At 40.4% G+C, this 15292-nt stretch overlaps 1 protein-coding gene across 3 annotated transcripts; it reads right to left on the bottom strand.

Annotated features, from left to right (window-relative positions):
• Window positions 1–5772: 5772 nt before the first annotated feature.
• LOC124147654 (clathrin light chain A-like) lies at window positions 5773–15143 on the bottom strand. Of its 3 annotated transcripts, XM_048382230.1 has the most exons (7): window positions 14961–15143; window positions 13530–13576; window positions 12752–12787; window positions 11268–11444; window positions 8713–8827; window positions 7968–8079; window positions 5773–6792 (listed from the first exon to the last, which is right to left on the bottom strand). In XM_048382230.1, exons 1-7 carry the CDS (start codon window positions 15100–15102, stop codon window positions 6621–6623), a joined length of 801 nt encoding a protein of 266 aa, XP_048238187.1. In that variant the 5' UTR covers window positions 15103–15143; the 3' UTR covers window positions 5773–6620. The 3 variants fall into 3 exon arrangements, with proteins under 3 accessions (XP_048238187.1, XP_046374297.1, XP_046374305.1); XM_046518341.2 differs by lacking the exon at window positions 12752–12787; XM_046518349.2 differs by lacking the exon at window positions 11268–11444 and having other exon boundaries at window positions 14961–15142.
• Window positions 15144–15292: the final 149 nt, after the last annotated feature.

Consider the following 15292-nt stretch of genomic DNA (forward strand, 5'->3'; position numbering starts at 1 on the left):
ATGGTGATTTCTTGACAAAATTTATCCACGAGACCCCTGTTTGTTGAAAGAGCCGAATAAATGAACATTCGGTGGCCACAGTGAATAATGAGTAATCGAGGTATTTGGATTTCATTGTGAACAAGTCGAATCTGCATCTTCTACGACGACGACGTTGAATGTTACGTTGACCACATATCGTACACTGGTTTGTCTGGTCGAAACTACTATTTTAAATAGTCGTCACACATGTAGCTGTGAAATGTATGACAGTAATATCTAACATACCAGCAGCGATCAAGCTCGTGTGACAAACATTCCATGTGACACAATATGGCGATATCGCCACAGTGGATACAGTATTGTTATTTACATGAACTTTACACATGGATATAATACACGAACATATATATCATCATTATCGTATTTCTCGAACAGTGTAATGTATCCCTCCTGTTGCATCCGCCAGGGAGCCAAGTTCATCAGATAACGTTACGCCGACGGCAGGTTCATCCATGTGTAGGACAGATTGCTCTAATGTCTACGCACCGATTAACTAGTGAGTATGATTTTACACCGCTTTTAACAATATTCCAGCAATATCACGGCGGGGGACACCAGAAATGGACTTACACATTGTACCAATGTCGGGAATCGAACCGGGTCTTCGGCGTGACGAGCGAACGCTTTAACCACTAGGCTACCCGACCGGCCCCACAGATTAACTAGACCAGATAAGAATCTTTATACACTTTCAACTATATAGCTACAAAGATGTACATATAAATACGTCGCTGTAGATAATGTCGTAAGATGCGACTAACGGGATCGGGAGGTCAGGCTCGCTGACTTGGTTGAAGCATGTCATCTTTCCCAATTGCGTGGATCGATGCTCATGATGTCAATCACTGGATTGTCTGGTCCAGACTCGATTATGTACAGACCGCCGTCATTCAGCTGGAATATTTCTGAGTGCGGCGTTAAACAACCAACCAACCAATTATATTATATATTTATAGATAATTATTTTCGAGGTTTATTCTCTACATCCCGGGCATGAAATAGAAACACATTTCACGATCTAAAATGTACAACACCTCCACTCCACTCCACTCCACCACCCCACCCCCCACCCCACACACTTTCTCCACACACACACCCCACACACCCACACACACACACTCTCTCCACACACACACCCCACACACCCACACACACACATACAGATAAAAAACAAAACAACAAAAAAACAATGCTACATTCCATGCATAAACGAAGAATGTATTTTTATTTCAAAGAAAGAAGGTAGAAATCGCCGTATCTATAGTATTGTCTGTATTTTGCCCCAAACTGCATGTACTTATTATTCAGTTTTCCAAAGTTTCCAACGAAACAGATTCCTTTGAGCGTAAAGCAAAACAGCAAAAATTACAAATAACGAAACTTCAACTATAACACTGTGATGTATAAAAACTCACAAAAATCAATGTCTCCAGTTAACACCCCATTTGAAATTAAGTGTTGATTGTGCCTTTGAACATAATATTGAACTTATTAAATAAAAAAACGGTCAGGAAATTGTATCACTTACATATAATCTATACTCATTAACCATATCAAATTCAGACTCAACTGCCGCGGTATGAACGTATAATGATATAACATTATACCGATTGCAACGGGAATGGGAAGCTAAGGACGTTCTGATTGAAATGATAGAATTGTATGTCTTTGTTTTACTACCAAACGTGTCTCACGCTAGTATTGTTCTTACAGAGATTGGGTATTTTATTGTTAATAAAGGACGGCTTAAAATGATATTATTTTCATCAGAACTCCAGACTCATGTGCCAACAGCCTGTATTATTGATTTAAACACGTGAGCTGTACTGGGAATAACATTTCATTACAGCCTATTGGTTATTTGGTTGCCACCAATACAAGCTGCGGCCGCGTGCCTTAAACTGTTCTTTGGGCGACCTATCTATCATTCTATGGATTTGTTAATAGCCGATATATAAGTGCTGGGTTTGTATGACTTTTAGTAATTAACCCTAGGGTTAGAAAAAACGGAGTTTATAAGTATCGCATGTGAACTACTGCAAATACCACTTTAGCGCACCGGTGTACTGTTTACGTCAGCCTGATGGCATTGTTGACGTCATTCGAATCTTTTCGTGATGTAAGGTCGAATGACGTCACACTAGAAACGGCTTCATAACTGAAGAATGTTGATGTCATTGGATAATGTGTTTTTTAACTAACAACATCCCAAGTCAATTAGCTTTATCTTTTTAAAGATATCTAAATAAGTGTGATTAACTCTTATGATATCTCAATTTGAGCGAGAGCCCGACATGGTGGTACTTCCGTGTCAGAGTTCAACAACGTAATCGATACATGCAGGTGACACCTGGATCTCGGCGATAGAGCTTGAGTGACGGAAGGTGATACCTATCTGATACGTGGGTCACAGCGCAGGGGTCTGGGGGCCACAGATGATGACACTGGGTCAAGGGAAATAATTAAACTCCATCAACTGATTAATTAGTCTGATAGCAGGCTGATCAAATTGAGTATGTTGGTCATATTTGAAACCAAGGCAGATATATTCGTTCGCTCACAACTCCTATTGGGGGTGCCAAAGAAAAATATATTTCAACATTGAAATATTGGCATCCTCTTTGCATCCAACGTACGGCACTGTTCGGAATACCACTTAACGGGGCTCGACATACGGCGTACCTAAAGTCGAAACCAAGGCATATTTGTCGGGTTTATCATCACTTATTCAATCTGAAAATCAACATTTACTCACTCACTCTGAAGCTCAAATTGTTATTCTCTCTGATGTACAGCTTCTTGATATCATAATAATGTTTGTTTGTTTGTTGTTTAACGTCGCACTCAGCAATATGTCAGCTATATCATGGCGGTCTGTAAATAATTGAGCCTGGGTCAGACAATCCAGTGATTGACATCATGAGCATCGATCCACGCAATTGGGATACGACGACATGCATCAACAAAGTCAGCGAGTCTGACCACACGATCCCGTTCGTCGCCTCTTACGACCAGCATAGTCGCCTTTTACTGCAAGCCTGGGTTGCTGAAGACCTATTCTACCCCGGAGCTTCACGGGTCTCATATTCATGCAAACACATGGTATCGTGTGATATTGTTGCTTTCTGCCCCTTAGCAGTCTGTCAATTATACTTATCATTCTCACACATGAATGGCCTTATCAATAAATGGCGGTCCACATCACCAAGTCATGGATATGTTCGGGGTTTTCAAACTCTGTATAAGGCAGCAAGGTATAGAAGAAAAAACAAATAAGTGGTAGGACTGTGGTCAAGATGGTTGTTTAGCTTTTGACCATTTACTCACATGTTATCGTTCACATTGGGGATTGCTAATTTTCTTCCGGTATTCAGTATGTGCTACGCAAATGAGTTCGGTCTATTAGATATTTTACACCAAAGAGAATACGTTTTTTCAAAACTAATTCTGCTTAAAATGAAGCTTCAGATGACTTCTGAACGAGAGGGCAGCGCCATGTTACGTGATGCCTGCATTCGATCAGTACATAAAGATCTAAAGAAATACATGTAGCAAAGTGAAAAGAATACATTGGGTAATTACGCAGCGTGTTCTTAAACGCCAGCGACACAAAACTAGTTGGGTAATGGTAATTTATTTTGCGTATTTTACGCAGAAACGCAGCTTATCTAGAGCGCTAGTTAGGATATGGTCAACACACATACTACATTTGGTTTTCAAAAGGGGTTTGGGATGTGGGGTGGTCCGGGCCCCCACCTCTGAAACCGCCTATGCCTAGCAACATGGGACAGCGACTAGCCTTTCCACATCGAGCTTCACCAAGACGCATCCTTGGACAGGATGCGAGAACAAATTTCTTACTCTCATTTCTTCTCCTCATACCCAATAACAAGTGAGGTGAGGTGAAATTGGGTTTAACGTCGCGTCCAAGATTATTGCACTTATATAGCGACGTGCATGCACGTGTATGTGTGTGTGTGGCTGCTTGTACTAGTCCGGACTGATGCCGATTTATAGTGCTAGCCCACTGAGATACCATGCCGCAGTTTAACATGAATACCCCACTCAGACACAGTATACTGACTCCGAGCCGACCAGTCCTTGTTTTAGCCCCTTAATGCCGAGCGCCAGACAGGGTAACAACAAGTACAATCTTTTAACGTCTTTTTGTATGACGCGGCCCGGGATCGAACCCTGGACCTTCCGCTCTCCGGGCGGACGCTCTACCACAAGACCACCCCAATAACAAGTGTCAATCCGTGAAGATCTTATTAGAATTGGTCTTCAGCAACCGATTCTTATAACAGGATGGGGTGGTCAGACGAGCTGATTGGTTGTTGCATGTTAGTGTGGATCGATGCTCATTCACTGGATTGTCTGGCCCAGACTAGATTATTTAGACTGTTGTCATATATAGCTAGAATACTGTTGAGTGTGACCTAAACAACAAACGAAAAATGTAGGCTGACACATGGCAGTCAGTGTTGTGTACTTTGTGTGGCTGGTGTGGCAGGTACCAGGTGTCACATCCTTATCATGATGCATATTGGACAATCTTATGCAAGGTGTGTCACATCAAGCAAATATGACATACACTAATCAGGATATAAAGGGGCATCAAGCTGATATTGTTCGCTGTAATTTGAAGTTTGTTTTCACACACAGACTGTATGGGCTGTTCTCATTGCCTGCCAAGAAAGTTCAACTTTAGATTGGCACATCAACAAAACAAAAAATGGAATGTGAGTGAATGTTGTTTATCACATACTGAATGAGTGAGTGAGTGAGTGAGTTGGGTTTAAAACCACTTTTAACAGTATTCCAGTTATATCGCGGTGTGTCAGCTTAATGTTGGAGGAAGGCCCAAAGTGATGCAGGTCTCAGACGTTTACCACTTCAGTGAAACCCACGTGATGGGAATGGTGCTGACAAACCTAGAAACATAATCGGGGCGAACCAGGATTTGAACCCACAATCATAGGTTTCTGGCGTGCCCAATGGACGCAACCTTGCACAGCAAATCGTGGTGCCTTTGACTGGGCCACCCGTGCCCGTTTATCACACACTGAGCCATATTCCAGCTATAACAATCAAGTCTGGACCAGGTAAATCATTGAAAGCACAAGCAATGATTCACACCACACACAATCAGCCAAGCAACGTGTGTGGGTGTGCATGCATGCTTGTTTTTGTTGCTAGAACAATAGCCTGAAAATCATCGAGTCTGGACCAGACAATCCAGTGATTGATATTGTGTGCAACAATCCACATTGTCAGTGTATGATGACATGCCATCAAGCAAGTCTGACCACCTGATCCACTAGGTCACCTGTCACAACCAGCATAGGCAGCTGTCGACCAGCTCTAACCCGGAATCACTGCAGGGGCCATAGTGTGAAAGTCAAGAGTGGAAAATCAAATTAAATGTTGCTATGAGACTTGGTTAGTCAGAAACAGATTATTTCCCCCTAATGTATAAGAAAACAGCATGAACCTTAACAAACAAGGCAGCCAATTCCCATGAAGGCCATTCTTCACTTGATCAGCAGTAGGCCCACAAGAATTTATCAAACAAAACATGGAAGACATACTTTCTACTGCCTTTCAAAATTTCAGATGCTGAAACAGTAAAAGCTAATTTTTACATTATTTTTTGTTGGTAGTTGAGACTATTTCTTTACTTGTTTCTGTGCCTTGAGAACCATTAGTCAGAACAAACAATTTAACAAATATAACTGATAATGTTTATTTGTAGACATGTCAAATAAATATACACCTGGAATGCAGTCATTCATAGACACAAATTTCTCACTCTAAAATCTCCAACAAACAATTGCACTCTACGATCTGAAATTGACAGTAACCATGGTAACTGAAAAATGTGACTAATGACATACACTCACTCCTTGATCAGCAAATTACAGTAATTTCATAATCATTTGCTGCTTGATTCCTGCATGATTCCTGCATGGTTTCAATGCATTCTCTTAACCAACCACAACAGTAAATATCTACAACATACATGTTTGATTATTATAGTCAGTGCAGATGCCCTAAATTTCCTTAACTATATCGAAAGTGAGTTACTCCTTTCCTCATACAGGAATAATTCCTGATAAAACTTTCATATCACAAACAAAGATGAATATTGATGCAGGTTGTGGAACACCATCTGGATATTGTCCCTGCCTACAATGAGTGATCAGAGTATACATTTTAACAAACTATGAAACACAAATACATGGGCACCTTTGGATGTGCAGCAAGGCTGACTTGTCGACCACCATAGATGGTGGTTGGAACACGATGATTCCGGACTATCTGAGGAAAGGGCAAGGGTGCCTCTCACTTCCTACAACCAATCCTTTGAAGGATTTACAATTCTGACCAAAGATAAAAATGTCAATTCAATAAATTTCTGAATAAGATTTCCATGTGTGTTTGATCCAAAATGTAGTAAACAATATAGGAAAGAGTAACTTGGACCTTATTTTGTGGAAATAAAAAGATACGACGACTTCATCCTTCCCTATTCCTTATAGACAACCTAGATAATCTAGAACGGATAAGATGAACATCTAGCGAACAAGTGGGGTTTGTTTAAGCTGCAGCAACATGGAGCGCATTCTGGACACATCTTTTGTGGACTTCACGTTCTTGGGGTTGAACTCACACAACCGACATATTTTCTCCCACTGAGCTCCAGGGATGGACTCATCACGTTCCTTGATGAAAGCAGTCTCGGCAGCTCTGAAAAATAGTGAGTGAGAGTGAATATTCTTCTCAAATACATATTAGGTTTTAGAAATGAAAAACAGCAGTCCAAGATTGGGCTAGACAGTCTTCCCCACGAACGTACATGTTACACAAAGCACCATTCTGAAATACACTATGGATTAGTTGGATTTAACCTGATGTCATGCCATGAGATATCCGGGAGGGGTCAGAACAAATGTGCACAAGGTTTCTGTGCCACAGGCAAATTGATAATCCTTTATACACTTATCTATACTCAAAAGAGGTTAAAGAACAAGTCAGGTGTTCAAGAACTTCTTTTAAGTGGCATATAATAGTCTATAAGAGTCTTGCAGTTTAAGTGACGGAGTGAGTAGGGTGATGACAAAATTGCATGCTCCTAAGGCACAGGAATGAGCATTACAGAATACTGAATAAAAAAAATAGTGTCAGAGATGTTTCCTCAACATGGTATCCTACTGTGAAGAAAGTGAGTGAGTTGGGTTTAACGCCGTTTTTAACAGTATTCCAGTTATATTGTGGTGTGTCAGCTTAATGTGGGAGGAAAGCCTGAAGTGATGCAGGTCTCAGACGTTTACCACTTCGGTGAAACCCACGAGCACGGGTATGGTGCTGACAAACCTAGAAACATAATCGGGGCGAACCGTGATTCGAACCCACAATCATAGGTTTCTGGTGTGCCCAAGGGACGCAACTCTGCACAGCGAATCGCGGCGCCTTAGACGACAGGGCCACCCGTGCCCCCGTGAAGAAAGAGAATCTTGAATGGGAATATTTGAAATGCATAACATACATTGATGAAATGGGGTTATACATCGCGTTCAAGATTGTTTCACTTATACAGTGACATGCATGCACATGTGTGTGGCTGCTTGCAACAGTCCAGACTAATACCGATATTTAGTGCAAGCCCACTGAGACACCATGCCGCAGTTTAACATGAATACCCCACCCAGACACCTTATACGGACTTCGAGCTGACCAGTCATTGTTTTAGCCCCTTAATGTCGAACACCAGGCGGGGTAACAACAAGTACCATCTATTAACGTCTTTTGGTATGACGCAGCCCCAAACCTCCACTCTCTGGGCAGGCGCTCTATCCACTAGACCACAGAGGCAGTCCAGATGTGAATGATGAATTGCTAGATGTGTATTTGTTCAGCTCTACCTGTTGTTCTCCTTGGCCTTCTCCAGCTGTTCAGCATGATGCTTGTACCAGTCCTCGAGTTCCTTCCTGGCCACATCGTGCCAATCCCCCTTCTTCTGCTCCTCTTCCACATCTGAATTTCAACATGCAGTAGTTACTTTCCCAGCTTTCAACCTGGCCAAAGCTCTAACCACTAGGCTACCCAACAGACCTCTTCACACAATTAGAAGTTTCTTATTTTCAACAGAGTGCTTAAATAAGCATAGGTTTTTTATTACTTTGGAGAGTGATGATTAACAATACTGGTAAGACATGTAACTATATCATACACATTTGCCTTTCACAAATTGGGATACTGAGCAGCACTAATTTTACCACCCTTATCACTGTTATTGTTAATAGAAAGGTATACCTTTTAAAATCATGTTTTGTTTGTTGTTTAACGTCTCACTCAGCAATATTCCAGCTATATGACGCGGTCGGTAAATAATCGAGTCTGGATCAGACAATCCAGCGATTGCCATCATGAGCAACAATCCACGCAATTGGGATGACATACATCAACCAAGTCAGCGAGCCTGACCAACTGATCCTGTAAGTCGCCTCTTACGACAAGCATAGTCGCCTTTTACGGTATGCATGGGTTGCTTAAGACCTATTCTACCCCGAATCTTCATGGGTTTTTAAATTATGATTTCAGCTGCTGGTTGCCATCTCTCTGTGCATATGCTGTATCACCTTAAACAAAGTCACACAAAAGACACACCTTTTTTCTCTAATCTATTTTTCTGTTCCTCTCTCCAAAGTTTGATCTGTTCAGGCTCAGCTCTTTCTGTGTCTACCTGCGAGATGGCAGAATAAGCGTCCGATGGGCCATTGGTCTGCAAAATCAACCAAACCAAATAATTATCCACTTGTCCAAGTGTGTCGGGAGCAACACGATAAGCATCCTGACCTGTCAGTTCTCAACAGCTTATAATTACTTTCTAGTTCATTAGCAGTTGAAAGTCATGGTACAAGACGCTGTGGTCATGCTGTGTCTACAGCCTATTTTTCAATGGAAAGCAGGTCCACTTTTGACTTGCTTGAAATATCAATAGAGTTCACTGCTGTATTTTGGACCAAAATAGCCTTCCAGTTCCACAAGGCTAACATCAGTGTCAACCATTGTCAACAAGGCAGGTTCCAGTATCCTTGAAGTGTTTGGCTTAGGGAGTTTCAACATCAGGTTTTTGACAAGTATGCTGTGATTGTCCCTAATCATAAGAACTAACAACTGATTGATGGCATGAATTAATGTTAAAGAAAATAAATTAGTAACACGTTAAAAGAAAATAAATTAGTAACACGTTATCATTGATCAACAAAACACCATATGAAGTTGTGTACAAAGTAAATAATCAAACCACAACATGTAAAACAACATGTTACACCGTGTACATTATGTATATCATTAACAACATGCGTCAAATGTGCAGATTTCAAACAACGAGCTTGCAACAAACTGAAACACAAAGAGCACAGATCACAAACAAGGAAAGCAACAGTCAAGCAACATGGAAGTGTTCATACGCAGATCAGCCTTTGAAATTCACACAATTCTGCTAGCCTGAAATTACTAAATTGTGCTGAAGACAAGCAAAAATTCAATGTTGGTAGTCCTCACTGACTGGTTGCATTTGTGGGCTATAATTCTTAACCAGTTCTCAATTCTTCCATTTTGCCACAAAATAGAACTGAATAAAACTGACAGTAAATGAAAATAGCAAATATTTTTGTCTTGTTCAAGCAGGACTAGTTACAAACTTTAAGGACAAGGAAAGAAGGTTTACATCAATCCTCTGGACTAGTCTTAAAGAATGATGAATTTCTAAGTCTGTGGATCTGTCGTCAAGATAGGGAGTTAGTATTTTTGTTATGCCAGTCGTCACATTTACAGGACCTCCAAACAGGGCCTGGGCAATCTGCTCAGTAGTGTAAGCAATGCACACACACACAGGGCAATACTGCAGATCCACCTTGCTCTCAGGTATCCATGGTGATGTTAACATGTTTAAAAAGTGGAACAATTTAGGACTTTCCAAACGATGGATCCAATATATATTATCTCCCCATTCAATGTGTAGAGGTAAGAACAATTTACAGAAAAACTAGAATTTAATTACAACATCTTCTACACCATGTTCCAGTGCAATGGAGGGTCTCTGTCAGAACTTCATCATGTTGTATACACTACTTCCCTCCATCATAAAGTATTGACAAGGAATGGAGGATGTCACCAATGTCATGTTCTGCTGAACATCAGAGCTCCAGATAAGCTTCATATTTGTGTAAAATACACAAAATAAATCACCATTACCCCAGTAATTTTGAGTTGCTTACATACAAATACACATGACAAATTAAAAAACAACAATACCATAACAAAAATCTGTGAGTCTGGGTAATAATATATCACACAATGCATCCATGAAATTTACTGTAGTGAATAAAGCATAAAAAGGTGATACGTCCTGCTTATTGTTAATCACTGGTGTGAGATTATGACATGCTGCACACTTGTGCCAGCACATGAACAGATACAATTTTGTCACATGAAACAGCAATTTAAGCAGAATCATTTTACCAGTGTCCACTCGTTGGTGTTAGAATACCCAGTAGACAGGATCCAAGGGAGTAAAAGCACTGAATACCCAAAGAAAACTTACCAAAACCCAATGTGAATGATGACATGTGAGTAAATGTAAAAACATTATCTGGAGCCCTGTGAATATTGGTTTAGGATTATGCTTGTAGATGAAAAGGATGTGAATGATTGAGGTGTAGCGCTTCCACGTGCACTACACAGAAAAGTGTTTGGAACATTATTGCTTCTGCATGGAGTTCCCAAATGAAGGTTAGTTCAAACTCAATGTCATCAGTTTGACAGCGCTGTCACCAGTCCGTGCCAATAACCAATGGCCCAAAGCTTGCAGTCAGGCTTGTAATCAAGGACAACAACTGAATATCTTGGTCTGATGTATGTTCATAACATCAGTTTCACTTCTAATAACATCATGCTTACGACATGCATAATGTTTTCTCTCTAAATTTCCTAAAAAAACAAACAATCTTGATCATCGATGTCCAAAGTTGCTCTTAACAAGTTTGAAGATTCCTTTCAGAATACTGTCACTATTATTTCAAAATACAAACACTTGGGCAACATGGGGAAAACCAGTATTAACTGTTCAACAAATGATAACCATGATAACCGGTTAGTTTTAAATGCAATGGAAACACAGGGAGTGAGGTGGCAGGGATGTAATACAAACTGCTCACTGCCGGTACAGATTGTTCAGGGGCTGACTGTTCATTGACCAATGGTGGAGCAGCATCCATGTCCAGCAGGCCTCCAGAAGGCTCTACTGACCCCATATCAAGGAGTCCGTCTCCCAAGGAGTTGTCTCCCCCTACCATCTCAAACCCACCACCTTGACCACCACCAAACAGATCATTCTGAAACAACCAGGTCATGTCTTACATCTACTGAGTTGGTACTTTCTAAACTGGGATAAGGGTTCATGGGATGGTGGAGATGTGTCTGAACAATGCTGTATGCATCAAGAGTTTGAAGATGTCACTATGGTCATAACCGTTTCCCACAAGGACAGAGACTGAGAGAGGACCTTCTATATAAAAGCATGTCAAGAAAAAAGACAAAGATTCAGCTCTCAGCAGCTGATTCAAAGATATCTGCATGGAAGAAACTGGATGAAAATAGTTAGGAAATAAGAAACGAGTAAGGCAAAACCAAATGCCACTGTACATATTAGCTAATTAATTTTCTACAATTTCATAAAAAATAAATGTTTTACTCTGATAGCTCTCTGCACTCAGAAATGACAGGAGGTATGAAATTCCCACAACAATATTGGTGCCACAATACTTTCTACGTTTAGAACTTGTTGATTTTGTTCATTTTGGAGATACGGAAATCAGATATACCATGTATACTGGTTTGAATGCTTCACTCACTCATACCAAGAATTTAGAGTGAGTGAGTGAGTATGGTTTTACGCCGCTTTTAGCAATATTCCAGCAATATCACGGCGGGGGACACCAGAAATGGGCTTCACACATTGTACCCATGTTGGGAATCGAACCCGGGTCTTCGGCGTGACGAGCAAACGCTTTAACCACTAGGCTACCCGACCGCCCCCCAAGAATTTAGAAGCCTCGATGATGATTGGCCGATTAGAAAGATGGAAGCGTCCTCAGATCTCCAGGTAGAGAGCTATCATATCGGAGTAAAACATCGGATTTTAATGAGACTGTGATTTCTACTGAAGCAAAGCAATACATGAATAGTGTAAAGCTCCAGTAATTCATACAGAACCATCATCATAAAATCCACCTGGATTAACAACCTCTGGAATAATGAGCCATGGGTAGGCAATAATGTCCATTTGTATTTAAAATGTTATATTGACGCTCTCAACAAACAATCATGGCAGTCTGTCGAGTTAGTGCTTTCACTGACTTTAAGCAGATCTTAATTCTATCATCATTATCTTACAGATAAATTTTATTTACTGTTTTCAGAAACAAATACTTTTTATGACAGCAGTTTCTTCTGATATCCTTATGCGTAACTGTCAATAATTTTAATGATTATGTTTGTAATCCTTCCCCCAAATCAGTAGCACATGTATCACATACAAAACATACACACTGTTAGGACATCCCACTGTCTTCCATATATGTAGAACTACTGGACAGACACTACAAGAAACAGACTACAGTGTAGAACTAAACCAACTCACTGCAAACTCATCATCAACATCATCATCTTCTTCTTCCTATAGCATGACAAATAACAAAGTCAAGCATGGGATATTGTACAACAATCATAACCATGCAGGAAGCTAGGTTTCTACCATAATTCATGCAGCACACAGCACAATATCCAATACAATAGTTATACATATTGGTGTACCATGCATTGAGATCAAAGTACTGTGCATAATGTCACTAATAATTACCATAATAATTTGAAATGTCCGTTACTGTATCCAGATAATGAGTTTTCCTACTTCACCAAACTTTACCAACATTAAAATGCCAGATGAAGGAAACAGCTGTTAGGTTTGCCTTTCTACCTTGTGTTTGTTTTTGTTCTGTTTGTTGTTTCATGCAGCACTCAGCAATATTCCAGCTATATGACTGCAGCCAGTAAATCCAGTGGTCATAATCGTGAGCAACAATCCATGCCGCTGGGGTACGAAGACACACAATCAACTAAGTCACTGATTCTGACAACCTTACAAGTCGCCTTTCATGATCAGCATAGGTTGCTGGGGAGCAATTCTTACCCTGCATCCCCCATCCCCATGTGATTCATAGCTAGTGAAGTTATTATGACATAATACATTACTTATGCTCATTGTTTTTACAGGTTTGACATTCTTTAAAGATAAACAAGTAAATGAATAGACAGCAATATGAAAATATCCTACTTCAATCATGTTAGTATTGCAAAACACAGTAAAAAAAAAAACACATTTCAAAAAGATGTGTCTAAAGGATTAGCTAAAGTATTACCTGAGCTGCAGGCTCTGTGGCTTGACTGCCAAAAGCATCAAAGTCACCTGGAACAATAAAATGAGTTGATAAGAAAAAACATATTTCAAAAATGAAAACAGTTTATGCAAAGTTGACAGAAGAAAAGTACATAACTCAATTATCGATATGATTCTAAAAATACCTGTCTGATATGTTGAACGCTTTATACCATTCAATTTTTCAGTACTCGTGTTAATATCATAAAGGCGAGTGAGAAAGGTGCAGAAAGAGAGGGAAGTAAGTTAATGTGAAATGGTGGAGGAATGTGGATTCAGATACTAATATCTTTCTTACTGGACCGCCTCCGTGGTCTAGTGGTAGAGCGTCCGCCCGGAGAGCGGAAGGTCATGTGTTCGATCCCTGGCCGCGTCATATCGAAAGACGTTAAAAGATGGTACTTGTTGTTACCCTGTCTGGCGCTCGGCATTAAGGGGCTAAAACAAGGACTGGTCGGCTCGGAGTCAGTATACTGTGTCTGATTGGGGTATCCATGTTAAACTGTGGCATGGTATCTCAGTGGGCTAGCACTATAAATCGGCATCAGTCCGGACTAGTACAAGCAGCCACACACACACACATGCATGCACGTCGCTATATAAGTGCAATAATCTTGGACGTGACGTTAAACCCAATTTCAGCTCATCTCTTTCTTACTGTATCATGGTAGGTGGCTTGTATATCAGATTTGAATAGAATAATATGAACATTGTTGAGGCATAGTTTGTAGAGTTCAGGATGATAGAATCTGAGCTATCTACTGTCAGTTTTTGAGAACACGATATGCTATGAATAGAATTTGAACTGAAGGAGTTTGCTGAGTTCAAGCTTGTGTAGCACCATAATTTCCGGCCACCTTTTTCTGTTTACCTCAGCGGCAAATCTTACGTTTGAGATTTCATGGATGTTTTAAAATAAATATGAGGTAAGGTGACCACAGATGAACATGATTGTGTAGCCTATGGTTGGTTTAGCAAGTTCGAATAGGTTGAAAGATCTGGAAATGAGTTACAATCACATTTCATGCGATATCGAGCTGTGATTCGAACAGAGTGTGAAATCTTGAATAAGAACCAATATGGCGGGTGTCATTCCTTGTCTATATGTATAGAGAGGGGTGTGATTTTTTTAATACGAATATATTATGCTATACACGCTATTCATCGAGTTCCTGTGTTTCAGTCCACTTGTCCTTATAGTGATAACATATAGCAAACCCTTTCAGATGGCAAATTTCTCCTAGTCCTTATGATACCTTAACTATTGGGCAGTTTGGCAAGGACTATAGGACCAGTGAAATGTCTAAGGCTGGTTGTACAAATGCAGCGACCGTCGTAAAAATAAGGCCTAGGGTGGGGGCGTGGAGAAAATATGGGTGGTTTCGAATAAGAAAATAACCCTTTCACTGCATACCTCCCCCTGGCTGTGCCGAGCTATCTCCTGCGAAGTTATCATCTTCCAATCCTGCAAGTTCCGTTTGTTCTCTTGCAAGAAATTCCGCTGCAGGATCTTCCTCTGCGGTATTAGCACCCTCGAAATTGTCAAAATCTGCCATCTTTCTCTCGCTTGCAACCCGGCAATGACGTCAGAAAGGGAAGTGCGTGACATGCAGCTTCGCAAAACAATTTTTTCGATTGGTCACTATTTTTAGAACTAACTTGATGTTCAACAATATATTTAACATGGTTATTTCAGTTATCAAAAGGTATATATTCATAATGGACAACAATATCGATCTCATTAAT

This window comes from Haliotis rufescens, unplaced genomic scaffold (assembly GCF_023055435.1).
Source record: "Haliotis rufescens isolate VD_foot unplaced genomic scaffold, xgHalRufe1.0.p SCAF_1, whole genome shotgun sequence".
Classification (NCBI taxonomy): Eukaryota; Metazoa; Mollusca; class Gastropoda; order Lepetellida; family Haliotidae; genus Haliotis; species Haliotis rufescens.